General features: G+C 35.7%; 2 protein-coding genes across 4 annotated transcripts in view; one reads left to right on the forward strand and one right to left on the reverse strand.

The window, feature by feature from the left end:
* LOC117794300 (kinesin-like protein Nod) overlaps window positions 1-12341 on the reverse strand; it is a 31415-nt gene extending 19074 nt beyond the window's left edge. The window contains exon 1 of the mRNA XM_034634917.1: window positions 12216-12341. Within this exon, the coding sequence (XP_034490808.1) occupies window positions 12216-12326 (111 nt within the window). The 5' untranslated portion in view covers window positions 12327-12341. The remainder of the gene's footprint in view (window positions 1-12215) is intronic.
* The window catches only part of LOC117794282 (rapamycin-insensitive companion of mTOR), a 28309-nt gene that overhangs the window by 562 nt on the left and 7873 nt on the right, over window positions 1-19874 (forward strand). For all 3 annotated transcript variants that reach the window (XM_034634898.1, XM_034634881.1, XM_034634890.1), the window contains exons 2-9: window positions 13013-13223; window positions 13289-13834; window positions 13899-14052; window positions 16325-17215; window positions 17603-17791; window positions 17860-18068; window positions 18136-18927; window positions 19002-19126. In XM_034634898.1, the coding sequence (XP_034490789.1) occupies window positions 13013-13223; window positions 13289-13834; window positions 13899-14052; window positions 16325-17215; window positions 17603-17791; window positions 17860-18068; window positions 18136-18927; window positions 19002-19126 (3117 nt within the window). The remainder of the gene's footprint in view (window positions 1-13012; window positions 13224-13288; window positions 13835-13898; window positions 14053-16324; window positions 17216-17602; window positions 17792-17859; window positions 18069-18135; window positions 18928-19001; window positions 19127-19874) is intronic.

A 19874-nucleotide genomic window follows, 5' to 3' on the forward strand; every position in this document is an offset into this window, starting at 1 on the left:
AAATATGTATATATGTACCTGTTTTTTATTATTTCTGGCTATTACTTGGTTGCGACATGCTATGCTCTCAGGAGCAGCACCTATTGTTAAAGTTGAATTTACTAAGTAAAAAGTTTGATACGCGCATGCCTTTTTGGTCATTATTGATGTGCTTTCTCGGCCTGTGCAGATGTGTGTTTTGTTCATGACGGTATTGTCGATAATCACAACAGTGACATGGACAGTGACAGTGTTGTTGATTCAGCATTATATTGCAAATGAGCGCACAGTGGAAAAAACGGCTAGATTAGGGCTTAAACAAGTGAATACTTTTTAAAGTTATAATGATATCGTCTGTTTCTTTATTTTGTATTATCCCAGTGGAACTGAAATTGGTTTGGGGACTCAACTATTTTTTTTTTGGTAAAAGTCTATTAGTCTGGGCCAACTCCGAATCGAAAATAAAAAAAACCCCATACAGAGACCGATTTGTCATGAATTGAGCCAAAAAAATTGGTTTGGGGACTCAACTAGTTGTTTTTTTTAATCTTTGAAGTTTCGATACAAAATTGCCTATTTTTGTTGTTGCTTTGTTCAATTTGTCACTACTATGGACCGTTTACCAACACTAGCTTTGTTTGACTTGTCCATTTTATGGTCAGTTTACCAAGTACAAAATGGTTTTGTGAGTTTTATTTGGAAAAATCTCAATCGAAAAATAATATAATGAAAGAAGATAATAGTTTAGAAATTTTGGCCAAGCTCCAATTCCAAAATATGTTCGAAGAGCACTGGAGTAGCATTTATGAGATTTTTATGGTCATATATTGCGCAAATATTGGTCAAAAATCGCGCGATTAAAAAAAAAGTTTGTCTACGGTCCTCTATTTACACTCCCCAACACCTCTAGAATGGAGTTTATAGAGATGTTTAAGAAGCTACTCGTGACCGTGTGACCAAATCAGTGTTGGTAAACGAGCTGTAAAGCAACAAGTTGCGCAAAGCAACAACAAAAATAGGCAATATTGTATGGAAACTTCAAACATTTTTTTTTTAAATTCGCGCGATTTTTGACCAATATTTGCGCAATATATGACCATAGAAATCTTATAAATGCTACTCCAGTGCTTGTTTGTCTTTTTGCATCAAAGCGCTAAAAAACCTTAGATGTAATGATGGGGATTTATTCCTTTTCGCGCTAGTTCAGCGGGAAAACGCTAAATCCCGCTAAAATTTCCAAACCATAGAAGCTACAGATATGTTCTATATATCATTGGAAAGGTGTTTTTGAGGGCTTTTAGGCATAACTTTAAACTTTTTTTTAAGTACTCAGGTAACATTTAACAGGGGAAATAAGGTTGTTTAGCTTACATTTTGGTAATTTCTGACAAAACGGCTCTAACTATTTTTATTAAATTTTAGTATGTTTAGTTTAATCTAAAGATTTTAAATAAAAATATTAATTAATAAAAAAAAAAGCGAAAATTGGCATTCGGCACTGCGCAAAAAGTAATTTTTATGTACAAAGAAGCTCACCCTTTTTGCTCACAGTGCACAATGCCAATTTTCGCTTTTTTTTATTAATTTATATTTTTATTTAAAATTTTTAGATTAAACTGAATTTTGTTCGTCACAAAATTGGATATCAGAAATTTTGGGGCTAGAAATTGCTTTCGTCACTAGACTTTTACCTCGTGTAAAGGTTTTTTTGTGGGATATCAGAAGTTTTTGCAATTACTTTTGCTTTTGACATTGTAACTTTATCATTAATGCAGGCAAATAGTAAAATATATAAATTTAGCTGTTGAATTTCTTTCATATATAAAAAATTTTTTTTTAATTATAAAGAAAACTAGGGGCTCCACCCCATGCTCGCTTCGCTCGCGCTGCTACAGACAAGCATACTGTCGGGGACCCCGTAATTACTATGAAAAAAAAAAATTTTCATACTTAGACTTGGATTTTGCCCGATCGGTCCTATGACAGCTATATGATATAGTAGTTTGATTAGAACCAACTTGGGTCAGGATCTAAAAGTCTAACTTAAATACATATTCTATTAGTTCGTTTACGATATCACGTAAATCAAAAAAGTTGTTCATACTAAGACTTAATATTGGACCGATCGGTCCTATGACAGCTATATGATATAGTGGTTCGATTAGAACCAGCTTTGATCAGGATATATAAAACCAAGTTAAATGCATATTCTATAAGTTTGGTTAGGATGTCTTAAAAAACAAAAAACTTTTTCAAACTAAAACTTGATTTTTTACTTATCGGTCCTATGACAGCTATATGATATAGTTGACCGAATAAAACGAACTTCGATCAGGATGTACAAATATAAGTTAAATGTATATTTTATCAGTTTGGTTAAGATATCTCAAAAACAAAAATAACTTTTTTATACTAATACTTAATTTTCGATTGAGCGTCTCTATTGCAGCTATATGATATAGTGGACCGATTTTAACCAAATTTGTTCAGGATGTATATTACAAGCCCCATTCTTTATGTTTGGTTTGGATATTTCAACAAACAAAAAACGTTTTCATGCTAAAACTTAATTTTCGATGTATTGTTTCTATGGCAGGTATAGTGGTCCGATCCAAAAATAAAAACAAAACTTGATCTGCCTCTGGTATCCACATATACCAAGTTAGAAGTCTCTAGCTCTTATGGTCTCTGAAATCGACGCGTTCAGACGCACGGACGGACATGGCTCAATCGACTCTCCTGTTGATCCTGGTCAAGAATATATATACTTTGGGGGGTCTGCCACGACCCCTTCTGCCTGTTGCATACATTCTGTCAAACACATATCTTTTTGCCTATTTTCATGAGCTCAGAGTATAAAAAGAACACATAAATTTCATATGCGTTGCAGAAAGACACAAGCTAAGGTCAATTATACTAGTTTAAGCCCGAATTGTCAAAAAACAAAACTAAACTCTCTGGCAACACTGGCTTTTTTTGCAACACAAAACAAAATTTTCTGCCAACACTGGTTATTTTTGTTGTCTGCTACATAGGTTTGCTGATATGCCACTTTGTTGCTGCTGTCATCTTTAAACTCTTAGTAATATGTATATATACACTTAATCGATAATATCTTGCCGAAACGAATTTTTACAGATAAGTGTGATATACCAAAAAACGCTTATTGACTATAACCCATTGAAATTTGACAAATATGTCATGTGTAAATTTTTAAAAAAATCGCTAAAATGTAAGGTAAAAACCTTATTTCACCTGTAAACTGTTACATGCGTACTTTAGATAAAAAGTTTAAAGGAGCACATAAAGGCCTTAAACTCAACTCTTCAACGATATATAGGACATATCTGTAGCTTCAACAGTTTGGAAACTATTGGGGTTTACATTTTACCGGGATTTAGGGTGCTCTCGCTTAACTAGCGGTTTTTCAAAATGTCGTAGAATAAACATTTGTAGATCTTCGAAAAGGAATCCCATCATTTCATCTAAGGTATTTTAGCGCCTTGATGTAAACAGCTAACAGACAAACAAACAAACTGACTTTTCATCTCATTTAGAGAAGTATACTAACAATTTCAAACATTATTATCTTTTGAACTAGTTGTCGGATTTGGGTGATCGAGGCATCAATTGCCGCATATTTTTGATTCAAATTTTAAAAAAATAAATAAATTGTCCCAAAATCGTTTAAATTTTGCGCCTCCCACTTACACTCCAGTATCTCATGAGCTAGGTGAGTTAGAAGAAGTTTTAGTAGTATTTTGAAAGTTAGGACTAAACCTTTCGATCGGTGTATAACTCGATCTTATCGGACAGTCAAAGCAAATTTTCCATATTCAGGCCCAGGTATCCGATGTAATGGCTTTTCTTCCGTGCATAGTGCTTAAAGTTGCAATTAACTTTTAGCTTCTTCTTCTTGTTTCCCGCCTACTGAGATACGTATGCACGACAGATATGGAAAAACGACATTTCGTTCTCCGACGTCAATTTGCACACCGCTCTTCACTTTGGGCAAATCTTCTCAGGGAGAGTTACGTGTGACTCAGCAAAAAGTCAAACAACTCACTTTCTAATCTACAGCTTGCACACAACATTTTTCACAATTATTGCTGTCTGTATGATTCGGTCATATGTAGTATTCATAAACGGCTATAAATCGGGCGGGTCAGAATTAGGTACCCAGATTTGATAACATAAGTAGTGTTGTAATCAGAGAAATTGCAACCATAAACAACCATGGAAAAGTTTATTTTGTATGAAAATTTTAAATATTCTTTAAAAATAACCAGATGATAAATCACCCCATATTTGGGGTTTTTAAAAATTTTTTTTTTGAGTTGGAGCCGGACCAATAGACATTTACCTTAAAATTAACTTTTATTGTTGCTTTGTGCAACTTATCACTATTATGGACCGTTTTTCAACTCTACTTTTCTCTCTGGTGTGTTAATTAATAGACCGTAGACAAAATTAAAAAAAATTCCGCGATTCAAAAAAAAAAAAACCAACCGGATCAGTCAAGCACACTCGACAGTAGGATACTCTGTGCCTAGGCTCTTAGATACTGTTCGGGACGCCGTAGACTTAATGCCCTTGCAGAACTCTGTACTACACATTCGACTGATTTTTATATAATGATATAATGGACCGAATTTCAAATTTTTATATATTATACATAGTCATAGGACTATAAGGTGTTGTAGGTTTATTTTAATAACGCCCCCTGCCGGCATGTCATAAAATTTGAAAATAAACTTGATCTGCCTGGCAATATAAGGAGTCTACAAACCAAATTTGATGTTCCTAGCTCTTACTAGAGGTGGAAAAACATCGGTGAATCAGTACATCGACGTTTTCGATGTTTAAAAAAAAAAAACAACAGAAAAAACATCGATGTTTCTAAATAAAAACAGTTACAATTAAACAATAACAAATTTATATTTTATTAATACGTTTCGTGAGATCCATGCTTTTATACCCTGTGCCCATTTTTAATGGGTTTATTGTGAAGCATAAGGAGGCGTGGCAGGCCCCCCGAAAGTATATATATTCTTGATCAGTATCAACAGCCTAGTCCATTTAGCCATATCCGTCTGTCTGTCCGTCTGTTTGATCGCGTCATTTTCAGAGACTATAAGAGCTAGAGTCTTCAAACTTGTTAAGTAGGTTCCTGGATACCGTACGCAGATCAAGATTATATATATATCATATAGCTGCCACATGAACGATAGGTCGAAAATAAAGTTTTAGTATGAAAAACTTCTTGTTTTTAAGGTATCTTAACCAATCTGACACAACATATATTATACATCCTGACCAAATTTGGTTCAAATCGGATCACTATTGCACATAGCTGCCTTAGAGACGTTTAGTCTAAAATCAAGTTTTAGTATGAAATTGTATTTTGTTTTTTGATATATTCTATATACAAACTGATAGAATATGTATTTAAGTTGGTGCTAAACATCCTTAAAAAATTTGGTTCAAATTAAATATCATATAACTGCCATAGAGACGCTCAGTGGAAAATCAAGTTTTGGTATGAAAAAGTTTTTGTTTTTTAAACTATCCTAACCAAACTGATGGAATAAGCATTTAAGTTGTTATACAGCCTGACGAAATTTGGCTCAGTATAAAAAAAATTGGCAGACGGTTTTTAGACAATGCCACCAGAATTTATCTACAAAAAGGAACTATCTATCTATATAAAGTGTGTTTATTTTTTTTAGAAGTATGAAACTACGAATTGAAATAAAACACAAGAAAATCGTTTTAATGTCCATCAATTTGGATTTATTGGAAGGATAATTTTATGCCATTAATGTTTAAAATTGATTTCCGGCATGTAGCCGCCGCTCGAATGTATCCAACTCTAGAGGTCAAATTTTCAAGCACTTTTTCGAGCATTTATGGCCGTATGTCGGCAATAACGCGACGAATGTTGGCTTCCAAGTCCCCTAACGTTTGTGGTTTGTTGGCGTAGACGAGCAACTTTACATATCCCCAAAGAAAATAATCCAATGGTGTCAAATCACACGATCTTGGTGGCCAATTGACAGGTCCATACCGCGAGATTATGCGCTCATCGAATGTTTCCTTCAATAAATCGGTTGTGACGTGCGCTGTGTGGCATGTAGCGCCGTCTTCTTAGAACCATATCTCATCCACATTCATACCATCCAATTCGGAAACAAAATAGTCGGTTATCATGGCTCTATACCGGTTTCCATTAACGGTAACTGACTCTCCAGCAGCATTTCGGAAGAAGTATGGCCCAATGACTCCACCAGCCCATAGAGCACACCAAACAGTTAGTTTTTGTGGGTGTAATGGCGTCTCAAGGGTCTCATGTGGATTACTTCACTCCAAATGCTTAAATTTTGCTTGTTGACGTAGCCATTCAACCGAAAATAAGCCTCATCACTGAACAAAATTTTGCGATGAAAATCAGCATCGAGATCAATCTCATTTTCAGCCCATCCACCAAAATCACCACGCGTTGACCAAGATCTGTTCGCAAAATCTTCCATTAGGTTAATGGTCAAAGCTCCAATTGCTTTGCACGGTGGCGAATCGATTCATTCGGGTCCTCTTCCACACTTTGCTCTACAGCGGCAATTGTTTCTTCGGTGCGCACTGTTCGACGTCTCTGCGGATGCGTATTATCACATAGAGTATACGTAGTGCGAAAACGATCCATAGTTTACCGAATTAATTGCTCTGATGGACGATTATGGCGACCATAAAATGGACGGAGCTTGTGGTAAACTTCACGAACTGAAGCAAGCGTTGTTCTTTTGTCAACCTGTTCATGATAAAATGGCAAACCAAACTGAAAATGACCAAACCAAAATGACATTAGAGTTGCCAGATTTAACAAAAAATGTCAGCTTTAACTTTACCCGAAAAACCAACCTAAAAAAACACCCTGAGCATTGTACAGGCCAAACGGCTAAAGATACAAGTTTGAAAACACACACAGATACGACAAATTCATCGACGCTTATGACGGCGTTTTGGCAAACTCGCCCTACAAGTGCGTTAAATTCAAGGTCAAAGTTCGCTTTTATTTTGATTTACATATAGCGACGTTTGGTCAGGCGACGGCCTGAGTACCTAGGTACTGTTTTGCCGAAAGTGCCCGATCAAAGTAGTCAGCGGGAGAGCGAAACAAAACAAAAATAGGTGCTTTGAGTGTGTTCAAAAGTTAGGACTGAACCTTTCGATCGGTATATAACTCGATCTGATCGGACAGTCGTAGCAAATTTTCATTGCTAGCTGTATATATTGCTACTCGCATTTCGCAATCTTTGTGCTGCTTTCGTCACTAGCGCAATCTGCCGTCTGCAGTGATTTCGATGTGATCCAACAACATACGCTATTTCCCATCCCAGAACTTTTGTTTTGATTTTTTTTTTTAACACAGTGTTATTAAAGCTAAAGTTAGTTAAATGAAAAATAAAACATGCTTGATTTCAGGCCAAAAGCTATTCGATAAATTTATAAGCTTTTCCATTTTAAAAAATGCTAGAACTAGCCTGAAATATGCTCAACTGGCAACAATACTGAACAGTCTTCACATGGCCATAAAAATCTCATGGTTCCGAATCGGAATCATATCACATAAGTAGTGTTGGTAAACGAGCTGAAATAGTGACAAGTTTATAAGCTTTTCCATTTTAAAAAATGCTAGAACTAGCCTGAAATATGCTCAACTGGCAACAATACTGAACAGTCTTCACATGGCCATAAAAATCTCATGGTTCCGAATCGGAATCATATCACATAAGTAGTGTTGGTAAACGAGCTGAAATAGTGACAAGTTGCACAAAGCAACAACAAAAATAGACAATTTTGTACGGAAATTTCAAAGATTAAAAAGAAAAAAATAGTCCCCAAAATAGTTTTTTCTGAATGTTTCATAATAAATGCCCCTCTCTTTGGGTTTTTTTTAAGCTTTCGGCGCAGGTCATAACTTTACCTTAACTTTCTTCATCGGAATTCTGCCCAATGACCCTGAACACTTCATGGTTGCGATCCTTGTTCTTGAGAAAATGAAATTTGTCAAGGTATTCAAGGTATTTATTTATTTATGCACGACTAAAAGCAGTCAGCAAACAAAAAATTACCAAGTATAAAAATTAAGTTAAAGATTAAAAATACAAATACAATTAAAAACAAGTGGGAAAGGTTATAGTCGAGATCCCGACTATAGGATACCCGTTACTTAACTTAAATATGTATAAAAGTATTTTTTTAAGAATTTTTTTTTTAAGAAGAAAGGATTTTGTTATTATTAATTTTTGTTATTTTATTGCCTGAATCCAGTTGAGAATTCTTATGCACAAGAATGACAGAAAAGTTTTCTTGGCATATTGTGTTGCTGTTGTTACTTAGTTGTCGATTCAAAAAATTTTAAATTAGAAACTTCTTCAGGTTTATAATTTTGCTAAATGTCAATCCCCCTGGTTAGCGACCTCTCTATATGGCAACCGGTGACTTGACACGCTCAACAACATACTACACTTGCATAAATGCAAGGAGTATGCTCAATACGATTCGATAGATGCCAGTTCCATCATCATTGAAGATTCATCATTACCATTTGGGTTGAGTCGAGTAGCGATTCAAGCCGAATGTCATATTTGCGTCGTCAGAACCAGTTGAGAATTATTTGATGCATTTTTGTTAAGTCTAATAATATTAAAACTATTGCATACTCTAAGGAGCTAATTTTGCTTCAAGAGTTTCGGCACGTTAATACTGCTGTTCTACTAGTCCGATCTTGCTGCGATTTTATAGGATAATAGATAATAGCAACTTGCAACTCTAATACCCACAAAAACGTATTATCTTAAATACTGTGGGTGTGGTGGTTTTTCGCGATTTGCGAGGGCGGAGGGGGGCGTGATAAAAATGTAAGACAAACTTGACCTGCGTGGTGTGTAGAGAAATCTGCGAGCCAAATTTGGTTATTCCATCTCTTTTAGACTCTGAGAACCCTTTGTTTAAAGAAATTACTTTGAAAGCATTAAATCGCCATAACTGCCGTTCTACTTGTCAGATCTTGATGCAATTCAGTGGGATAATAGATAATACTAATAGATAACGTTTATTTTCACAAAAAACGTATTATCATAAAAACTGTGGGTGTGGTGGTTTTTCGCGATTTTCGGGGGCGGAGGGGGGCGTGGCTTAAATTTGAAACAAACTTGATCTGCGTAAGGTATATAGAAATCTGTCTGTCAAATTTGGTTACGCTATCTCTTATAGACTCTGAGATCCCTTTGTTCAAACAGACGAGCAAAAGGTTTTTCGCTATTTGCGGCGGGGGTCAGTCTCTGAGATCCTTTTGTTCATGGACAGACACACATGGCTATATCGACTCGGCTATTGATGCTGATCAAGAATATATATACTTTATAGTGTCGGAGATGCCTCCTTCTCCCTGTTACATACATTCCAACGAACACAATATACCCTTTTACTTATTTTTTAAGTAACGGGTATAATAAATTATGAACTGTAACGAAAAAAAAAAATTATAGTTAGATCTGGGGTAAGCAAAAATTATAAATGATCCAACATTTGTTGCTAGGATTGGGGAAAACCCAGAAAAACCCAATCAGATCAATTTAGATTAGTATTGTTAATAACAATAGTATGAATGTTAGATTAGAAGTAGCATAACAAGTTATTAGTATTAGTAAGGTCATGGATTTAACGAAAGGTATTGGAAAATTGCAGATTTTAGGAAAGGGAGAGAAATGCTCCTTCTTCCGTCCATGGTATGTGATATTGCCCCGCATATCCCGCCACAGTCGCTCTATATTCTATGCATCCTACCCACGATATATTTATATATATAGCATTTGCATTAGTTTTTGCACTTAAATTTACCTGTGCACAACTTAGCGACGAAACTTTTTTATTTGATCAACATCAAATGCTAATTTAGCTTTAAAAGTGCTATGTATTTTAATCCAGGGGGGCTCAAAACTGTCTTATGGATGTGCTTGCACCAATACAAATATAATAAATCGCACGCACACATGAAACTTAACTTTCTTTTGTTTTAATGTGTACACTGGAAAAAAAAATAGACCATGTTTCTTCGAGTGAAAAAATGAAATTACAAATGAAAAAATGCGAATAAAATACATGCGTATGACAATTCACAACAATTCAGTAAAGTTTTCGAATTCACTGTATACGAAACAATAAGGCAACAACAAATTACATTCGGATTAGCGACGAGTCACTCATGCAACAACAAAGGCTATGAAATTGTTGTTGCTAAGCTCGGCGACATGCAGAAAATGAAAAGAAAGAGAGTGAATAGAGTGAATGCGTAAAATTGTTTTTGTTTCGAAAGGATCGAAAGGGAAGGAAAACGAAAAGTCACAACTTGTTTGTGTAAGTTTTCAATGTGCACTGGGAGCCTACTAATGTGTAAGCTCACAAACTTCCATATGCTATGTGCACAACACAAACAAATGTGCGTCGAGTGTATAGGCACTGAGCACCACTGTTTTAATGTATTTCGAAAAGCAAACTTAGATTAAACATGTGATTTGCACTAAACCTCAAAGTGCATTTAAAAAACAAACCGCGAATGAACACAAATAAATATTAATTGGATAACTCATGATAATTCGCGGTCCATCGAGGACTATATTTTCGTTATTTTTTGTGGGGTCAAAATAAGTAAGTTTAAGCAATTTTTGAAAGGCCTTTTTTGATAAATCATGAAACTTTAAAGTGCATTTAAAGAAAACCCGGATGACCCGGAAAAAAAAAATCGCGGTCCACCGAGAAATTTTTTGTGACGTCGTGCAAAAAACATGATTAATCAAAGAAGGCTTTTCGTAAATTGTCAAAAATTTTATAATTTTGACACATAAATAAAGCGGATCTTGAAAATATTTATCACTGCGGACGGGAGTCCACGCTATTGACAAAAGCAGCCCGAAGGGGCAAAAGGCGACTACCAATATATACAGCTAATATGGAAAATTTGCTACGACTGGCCGATCAGTTCGAGTTTTATACCGATCGAAAGGTTTATTTCTAGCCAAGGCTGCAAACCTCCAAACCTTTTTTAAAGGTTCGGTTCGGCGATTCGAACCAAAGAGCAAGACATCGGTTATTAACTTTTTTCTACATTTTAAACTAATAAATTTTTTTTTTTTTAAATCAAATTTGATGATAATTAAAATTTATTTAAAGATCTCAAATAATTGCGTAATATCAGAAAACCATAACATTTTTTTTTTTAGAAAGCGGTTCGGTTTAGGTTCGGGTTTGCGAAGTGAATAATTTCAAGGGTTCGGTTCATGATCCGGTTCAGGCTACTTAAGAACCCGACCCGAACCGGTATTACGAGGTTCGGTTCATAACCGGTTTGCAGCCTTGGTTATAATACAATGTCAAAAAAAGCAAAATGCAAAAACTTCTGATATCCCACAAAAAAAACCTCTACACGAGGTAAAAGTCTAGTAACGAAAGCATATTTCAGCCCCTAAAATTTCTGATATCCAATTTTGTGACAAGTAAAATAAAGTTTAATATACAAATTTTAAATAAATATATAAATTAACAAAAAAAATAACGAAAATTGGCGTTCGGCTCTGCGCAAAAAGTAATTATTATGTTCGTGGTAGCTCACCCTTTTTGTGCACAGTGCAGAATGCCAATTTTCGTGTTTTTTTATATTAATTTGTATTTTTATTTACAATTTTTATATTAAACTTTATTTTGCTCGTCACAAAATTGGATATCAGAAATTTTGGGGCTGAAATTTGCTTTCGTCACTAGACTTTTACCTCGTGTAAAGGTTCTTTTTGTGGGATATCAGAAATTTTTGCAATTGCTTTTTTTTGACATTGTATTATAGCCAAGGTTGCAAACCGGTTCTGAACCGAACCTCTTTGTGGGATAATTAACTGTCGAGCAAATATATGGGTAAGCAAGCAATTTAATCCGTGTGAAATTTTTATGGCAATACTTCTTTGTGAAGAATTACTCGATGGACAGCGGATTATAGCATTCCATTCTTTGTGTCCACGGTGTCAAAGAGTGAGCTCCGGTGTTCATTGGGCGTCATCGGAATGTTGCGCGATGTATAGAACAGCGGTGCAGGCAAACATTTGTGACTTAAAAATCGCGCGATTTTTAAATAAAATGTCGCTCGATAAAAAAAAAAAATTTGTTATCCATCTGCATCCATCACTTACCTCTGCAAAACGCACTTTCCTGTTTACCAAGGACTGCTTTGTCGGCTTATAAAGCCGTCCATTGGCCTTGAACGCTTTATGGATCCGATCCGTGTTATCTTTATATTTCATGAGAAAATGGAATCTCTTACTTTAACCTGTGCACAACATAGCGACTTAAATTTTTAATTTTAAATTAAACAAATTCGAGCAGTAAAGAAACTTTTGTTAAAATCAAATGCATTATTATTTTAAAAAGTGCTGTAAATTTAAACAATTTAAAAAGCCTACTTTGAATAATCATGTTTTTTGCACTCAAACTTAAAATGCCCCGCCCCTGCTCGCTTCACTCACCTAACCCCGCACCTCGCTCGCGGCGAGGTGCGGCCCAGGTGCCCAGGTACTGTGTACTAAAAGTTGATTTTCAACAGATTGTTCCTAAGGCAGCAATACGATATATGGAACCGATTTGAATTAAATTTGGTCTGGATGTACTAAACCAACTTAAATGCATCTATGCATAGAATATATTGTATTAGTTTGGTTTAGATTTCTAAAATTAAAAAAATTTCATACTAAAACTTGATTGTCGCCCGATGTGATCCAATTTCGTCGTGCACCGGATAGACATTTACCGAAATTTGTTGCTTAGTGTTATTAACAAATTCATGTATAACGTTTAGTTTTGGTTCAATAAAGCATAATATTTATTTGTGTTGTTGAGGTGTAATCAACGTAACTCGCTATGCCAAAAAGCGGAGTGTATTTTAATTCGTCTTCATGATAACTAATTGCGTTCCTAATTTACTTTCGTTCAGTTTCTCAAGATCCCGAGGACTTTTATCGATTGGATCCAAAAAAATCCGCAGCGGAAAATGCGTATGATATCTATGCCATGCTCTGCCTGGAGGAGACGCGTGACACGAAGCGTTTGTTTTTGCTCAATGCCTTGGCCTCACTCTGCCTGGCGGCCTCTAGTGGCTCGCCGAATAACAACTTGCGATTCAGCACTGAGGAGCTCCTCTACTGGTGGGTAACGAATTATGTCATAATATCTGAAAATCCTATTACTGATCGCCAACATTTACTTGCAGCCTGAGTGCCTCATTGGTGCACACTTTTACACAAGTGCGTGCAGCAGCACTCCGCACGATTCGCTATACGCTCAACTCACAGAAGGACATTAAAACATTTAATTCGCTGCAGCTTCAGCACCTGCTGTGTCGCTCCATCGATCTGATGCTTAAGAACGATGATGAACGCGTACAGGCGCTGAAACTTGTACGCAAGATGCTGGCTATAGCACCTGAAGATATCAGCCCGGTAGTGGTTAGATGTCTAGTATCACTAGCTGATAGTGGCATTGAGGAAAGTGACAATTTGTTGCGCGCCTGCCTAGCGACGCTTGCTGAGTTTGCTGTGCTGAATCCTGCGTTGCTTATTGTTTGTGGCGGCGTCACTTCTATTACGCGAAACGTGCTTGAATGTCACAATCCACGTATTGCTGAAAGCCTTTGCGGTGTGCTGCTTTATCTTCTCGAGTGGCCTCAGATCCGCAAAATTTGCGGTGTTCGGCTAGACTGCCTGGCGGCACCCTATTGTGACTTTACTTATAGACTAGGCATTATGGATAAAAACAAGTACATTACTTAAAATTAGTCTGATATCGCTTTATATTTAAATCTTTCATTTACCACATTACAGAGATGCACGTGAACTGCGTTATACCAGCTGCCGCCTGGCTCTATTATCTGTGCTCCGCAGTTGGACAGGCACGCTCGAATTCTGTGATCCAAGCAAATCTTCGGGTTTAAAAGCAATAGTCGATGCTTTATATTTAAATCAAATTGAAGTTCGGGTGAGTAGCCAACCGTTTCAAATATTTTTTTATAATTTGTTATGACTTTGACGCGCATATAAGGAAATTAGTTTTAAAACCTAAGCTTATTATTACCAAGGCTGCAATCCATACAAATTTTGAAAAAGATTCGGTTAGACGGCTCGAACCATAGTGCAAATTTGGGTTCGAGCCTTGGTTTAATTTAATACAAAAAAAAAATTGTTTTTGCATAAATTGTTTTTGCATAAATTGTTCTTGATTTTTTAAAGGAAGTGAAGTTTTGCAATAAACAAAACCTAACTTTAAAAACATCTAAATTTGTTTTGAGACATCAAATTATTATTTGATTTTTATTCCAAGTTTTTTTTTTGACGAAAGTGTTCGTAAAAAGTGATATATGGATCAAAACGAAGCTAAGCTCCAATTGAAGGGCTGGGCTTAAAAAAGCTGACCACACTTAACCACCTACCGTAATATATGAATTCTTTAGATTATTAAAATCAGATAAAAGTGGTGGGCCCATTTTTTAGTGCGCACACAAATAAGCCATTTTTACAAAATACAAACTTAAAAACTGAATTGTAGACAAGTTATGCGACCGATCATTATGTTCTTGAATTTATATGAAAAGTGTGTTCATTTGTAATGAAATACCGGACAAAAAGGGCGTAGGCAGGGGGGGTCAGTTAATTTTCGAGCATATTTTTTTTGCATTCTTATTCAATTTAAACATATTTTAGTTCCATTTAATAAATATTTAATTTTGTCAAATCTCTCAAATTTTTTTAGACAATTGAAAGCAATGGTTTCTTTTTTTCAGGAAAACCAACAATTGCTTTTCGGTTGCTTTATCGCTCTTATAAATTTGTAGAACACACCTGATAGGCAATTTTATTTTATTTCAAAATCAATTTTATTTTATTCAATAATTTTGGGGCATAGAATATTGCTTTTTCTATGTTTTTTTATAGAACATTTTTAGAACATGCCTGAATGCTCTTTTAAGATTATGTTTGGTGAGTGCGCACATAAAACTACTCTCCGAAAAAGTCTTAACTTATATAGTTTTGCAAAAAACTCACGACAATTAATAAATAATGATAGTTGAATTTTTAAATAATTTTATGGCAGTCGACTTCAGTGACTTTGGAAATACATATTGTATATCAAAAATATGAAATCACTGACATTTTGTAAGCTCCGAAATTTTCAAATTCTTAAAAAAACCTCTAGAGATTTTTGGTATGTGGGTATACAATGAAAAAATGTTTTTTTGGCTTGTCTTTTTTAACTTTACATGTAAAATATGCACAATAAATAATTTTTAACTTTGATCGTCAAGCCTGAGCCACCCAGTGGTCCAGTTACCCTGGTATCACAGAGTTATTGAATAACTTTTAAATATAAATAAAAAAAAAAAGTTCAGTTGAATGTCTTTTGAACCAATTGGTGTGATAAAAAAATTTAAAAATATTCTTATTCTATTTGTGCCGATCGGACTTGGTGCTTTTTGCTGAAGCCTAGAATAAGAATATTTTTAATTTTTTTAGCACACCAATATGTTCAAAAGACATTCAACTGAACTTTTTTTTGATTTATACTTAAAAGTTATTGAACAACTCTTATTAGTGACATATTAATAAAAATTACACTTATTTTAAATTTTTGTTGCAAAAATCAAGATCAAGTGTTATTTTTCAACTTTTAAATAAAAATTGTTGTTTAATTGTTATTTTTTACTTTATTCATAAAAATCAAACATAAGAACTGAAAATGATTTTTATCATTTTTTATCGGAAATAAAAGTTTTTAGCTTAGATCTCTAATTACGACAAAAATAAGAGATTTTGGTGTATTGCATGTTATCCTTACATAAGTCTATCTTATTGATTTATTTAGTTAAAATTTGCTAACATAACACTTATTTTCGGTTTGAATAATGAGAATTGTGTTTTTTTTTTTTGTGCGGCACATATAACAATTATTTGTACTTTATTTTACTTAAGTTGAAGCAGTAGCAAGAGCAAAAATTAAAAATGACTTCAAAATATCACATAATTTTCAAATATTTTTCAATCGGTTTTATACATGTATTTAAATAATAAGTTGAGCGACTCACATTCATTTGCAAATTATTCAGGCCTGTTCCGGGTTTCACCAGCTCAAATGACATCAATTCGGAAGTGAAATCCTGGACAGGCCCTGAGTGAAATTTATAATTTATGTCTCTTAACCTTCAATTCCATTCTCTTGACTGTTATTTGTATTTTTTTGTGCTTTGCTTTAACAGAAAGCAATATTGGACTTGCTTTACGAGCTGTTAGCAGTGCCGCAACCTAGCTGGACTGATGATTATACGATCGCGTTACAAACGGTTGATCCGTCGGACTTTCAGGATACGTGGCTGCTTAGCAACGGATTTGTGTCAGCCGAGGGACGTTCCATATTGCCTAGTCTAGCAGCTCGAGCGCCTAATGTAGTTGAACAGCATTTAGCTTTGCTGCTCTATTGTTTCCTAGAGACTGGACTGCTCAATGCTCTTGTTGAGGTTACTGTCAGCAGCGATCAGTTCGTATCAGTGCGCTCAACTATATTAATCGGTAAAATAGTGCAACTTATGCATACGCATTTGCCAGCAGACATTTGCAGCACTAGTCCAGCGTTGCCCACGCTCGTTGGTCATGCCACGCAAGGCAATCAACAGGCAAATGCGGCAGTAGCCGCTCTGCAAAACTATCAAAAGATGCTGCGTCAACGACCAGCGTCTTGTAGTTTATTTCTTGATGGAATTATACAGGGTGGTGCACTCATACAAACACGTCTATTTCGTCGAAACATAAATGTCCAGGATCAAACTGCGGCCCTGCAAATGCAGGATACGACTGGTGCAGCAGCTGCTGCTGCGAACGTTGCCTCATCGTCGTCTCTTATACAATCGTATAGAGCAGGCACGGCGACGCTGGATCGTCCTAGATTAGATTCTGTTTCTTCCAGTGACGAGTCCAATTCGCAAGCGTCAAGCTCGTTGCGTTCCAGCTTTAGACTGAAACGAAAGTTTTTACCGCAGGTATTCAATCTGGACAGTTTTCGGGCGTTTAATCGACTGCTGGCAAGCTCGCATGTGCTAGCCTCGTCAGATGCCAATGCATGGGATTGGTTGGTAGTCAGCACTATACTCAGAGTAAGTATTAAATAATACAAAATAAAACAAATATTATAATGGCGGTGTAAGCTGAAAAACCAGCTGGATTTGAGTTTCAAGTAAACCGCTGTTAACCTACCAATTTGATATATCAACAAGAGAGAGAGAGAGATCATTCTTAAACATGGGAGAGTTGAAATCTTTTCAAATTGATTTAATTCTGTTTTTTAAAATTAATTTATATCGATTTTAAACGATTTGTGAGAAAAGGCATCAACTTCTAATTTAGCCATCTTTTAAATTTTTTGATATATATTATTAAAGTTTAATTAAGAAAACTTCGTTCATTATAAAGAAATGTTGATTAAAAATGTATTCATATTTTACAATGGCCGGTTTTAATCCCAGCTTTTATCTTTTTTGCAGTCGAATTTAATACGAAAGCTTGACTTTTCGCCAGGAAAATTCCTGAACAAGTTCCTAAAACGTCTGGTGGACTTTTTTAAGCCCAGCAATAATCGTTTCTCGCATCAAGATCTTGTTCCTGGCCAGGCACTGCCAGCTTACGTGAATGCTGGCCTTGACCTCATTGACGTACTGCTAAACAGCAGCGAGGTAATGTCTGGTATTATGTCTGAACTTGGCTTTTTTTATCCTGAGTATGATATTGAAATATATTACAGCTCGAATGTATGCGCTACATAACTGACTATTTTTCGGATATAGGCCAACATCTGCTGGTAGTGACGACGTCAAGTCGTGCCCATGACTGTCTATTTAGTCCACAGCATATGAATAACACAATGTGTCAGCAGTATTTTCTCTACATTGGACGAATGTGTCACAGCAATAAGGGCATCGAGGTGCTTAAGAACACAACCGTATTTGAATAGTAAGTACTCTAGGATAAGGATTGAGTGCATTTATTAAATATAACAACTGTATTTGTCTTCCGTTAGTCTGATTACGCTAGTCCGGCATACAGATCATGTGTGTTATGTAAAGCTGATTGTTTCTGGTCTAAACTATAGCTATGAGAAGTTGCCGCGTCAGGTTCTCGAAAAGGCTCTAACGTTAGCCAAAACACGTAGTGGACGATTATATGCTACACAATTTCTGACCGTATTGTTACGCGCGCGATTGCCCAACTTTGAGGTATGGGGACTTCCACTAATTATACAGCAAACCAAGGATACGGATCGAAGTGTTGTACTGGCCGCCATGGATGTGCTAGAGGAGGCATGCCATGATAAATATTATCTGGAGGAAATTGTTAGCCTATGGCCCAATTTGAGGCAGCTGGGCGATGTGGGGCGTCTTCTCATGTCGCGATTTTATTCACTTTCACGTGGCTTAAATAGCAGCAAGGCACACATAGAGGATGAGATCAAATATTGGCGAAATGGCTACAATAAACGCTATGTGCTGCTCGTCGAGGCCGATACGCACTCCAGTCTAACGCTTCACGTGCGCAACGAGGATGGCTATTACTCCAGGCGCAATTGCAATCAGCGAATGCTATTAGTTCCACCCAACATAGCGCCGCATTTGTATGGTCAAATGGTGCAAACTACGCAGGGCATGACAGCGCTTCGTAAGCACGCTGATCTAACCCATCTTCTCGAGATACTTAGTCGTGGCAAATGCAACGATGATGCCGAATGCCTTGAATTGAAAGCGTCTATTTGGGCACTCTGTCACGCTTCAACGCATTCCAATGGTATTGAATACTTTGTCGAACTTGGTGCTAGGTAAATAAGTTTATATATTTTTATCCATGACTTACATACATATTTTTCTAAAAACATCACTTATATCACTTTAGACTTTACGAAAAGCTCATACTTCTCGTGACGAATTGCGAAGTTTATTCGGTGCGTGCTACTTGCTTCAGTGGATTGGGCTTAATAGCAGGCACTCAAGCGGGCGCCAACTTGCTTTTTAAGCTAAGTAAGTTATGAGTCTTACATGTATATTCTTTTAATTTTGTGAGTATAAATCGGAATATGTTAAATAAAATATACATTCATGGGCCAAAGTCTTGGCAATTTCCTGATTACTCGAGCTATTGCCGATTTTTGTCACATATGTAGTAAATTATTGATCAAACTTACATATATTTTTTAATACTTAACTGATAAATATTTTCAAATCTTAACCAATTATTGCTAATTACTCAGTGCTTATTGAAGATATTTAATATTTTTTAATTACAAGAAGTCGTGTTTTCATAGGACAAAAGTATTGGCAACAGTTTACATTGATTTTGTATTTTTTCATCGCTTTATAAGTCACCAATGTTGACTGTTAATTTACAATTTATATAATTAATAAATTGATTCAATATTTATTTAGTTCAATTTTAAACAACCGGGTGGGCTATTGCGTATAAATTGAAGTTAAATAATTGTGCCCTAAATTGTAATTCCAAGGAATACACTAGGCAACAATTTTGTACTTTTTGGCTATTACAAGAACCAAACCCACTTTTTTGGATAGATTTGGGGCCCCATATGACAAAAAACATTTTTTTTTCTTATGGTGAGATTTTTTTTCTTCGAATTTTTAAAAGTTTGGCCTTTTATACCCTGAGCCCATTGAAAATGGGCAAAAAATGGTATAATGTGTTTGGCAGAGTGTATGTAACAGGCAGAAGGGGTCGTGGCAGACCCCCCAATCGAAAATTAAGTTTAAGTAT

The sequence above is a fragment of the Drosophila innubila genome, chromosome X, assembly GCF_004354385.1.
Source record: "Drosophila innubila isolate TH190305 chromosome X, UK_Dinn_1.0, whole genome shotgun sequence".
NCBI classification, from domain to species: domain Eukaryota; kingdom Metazoa; phylum Arthropoda; class Insecta; order Diptera; family Drosophilidae; genus Drosophila; species Drosophila innubila.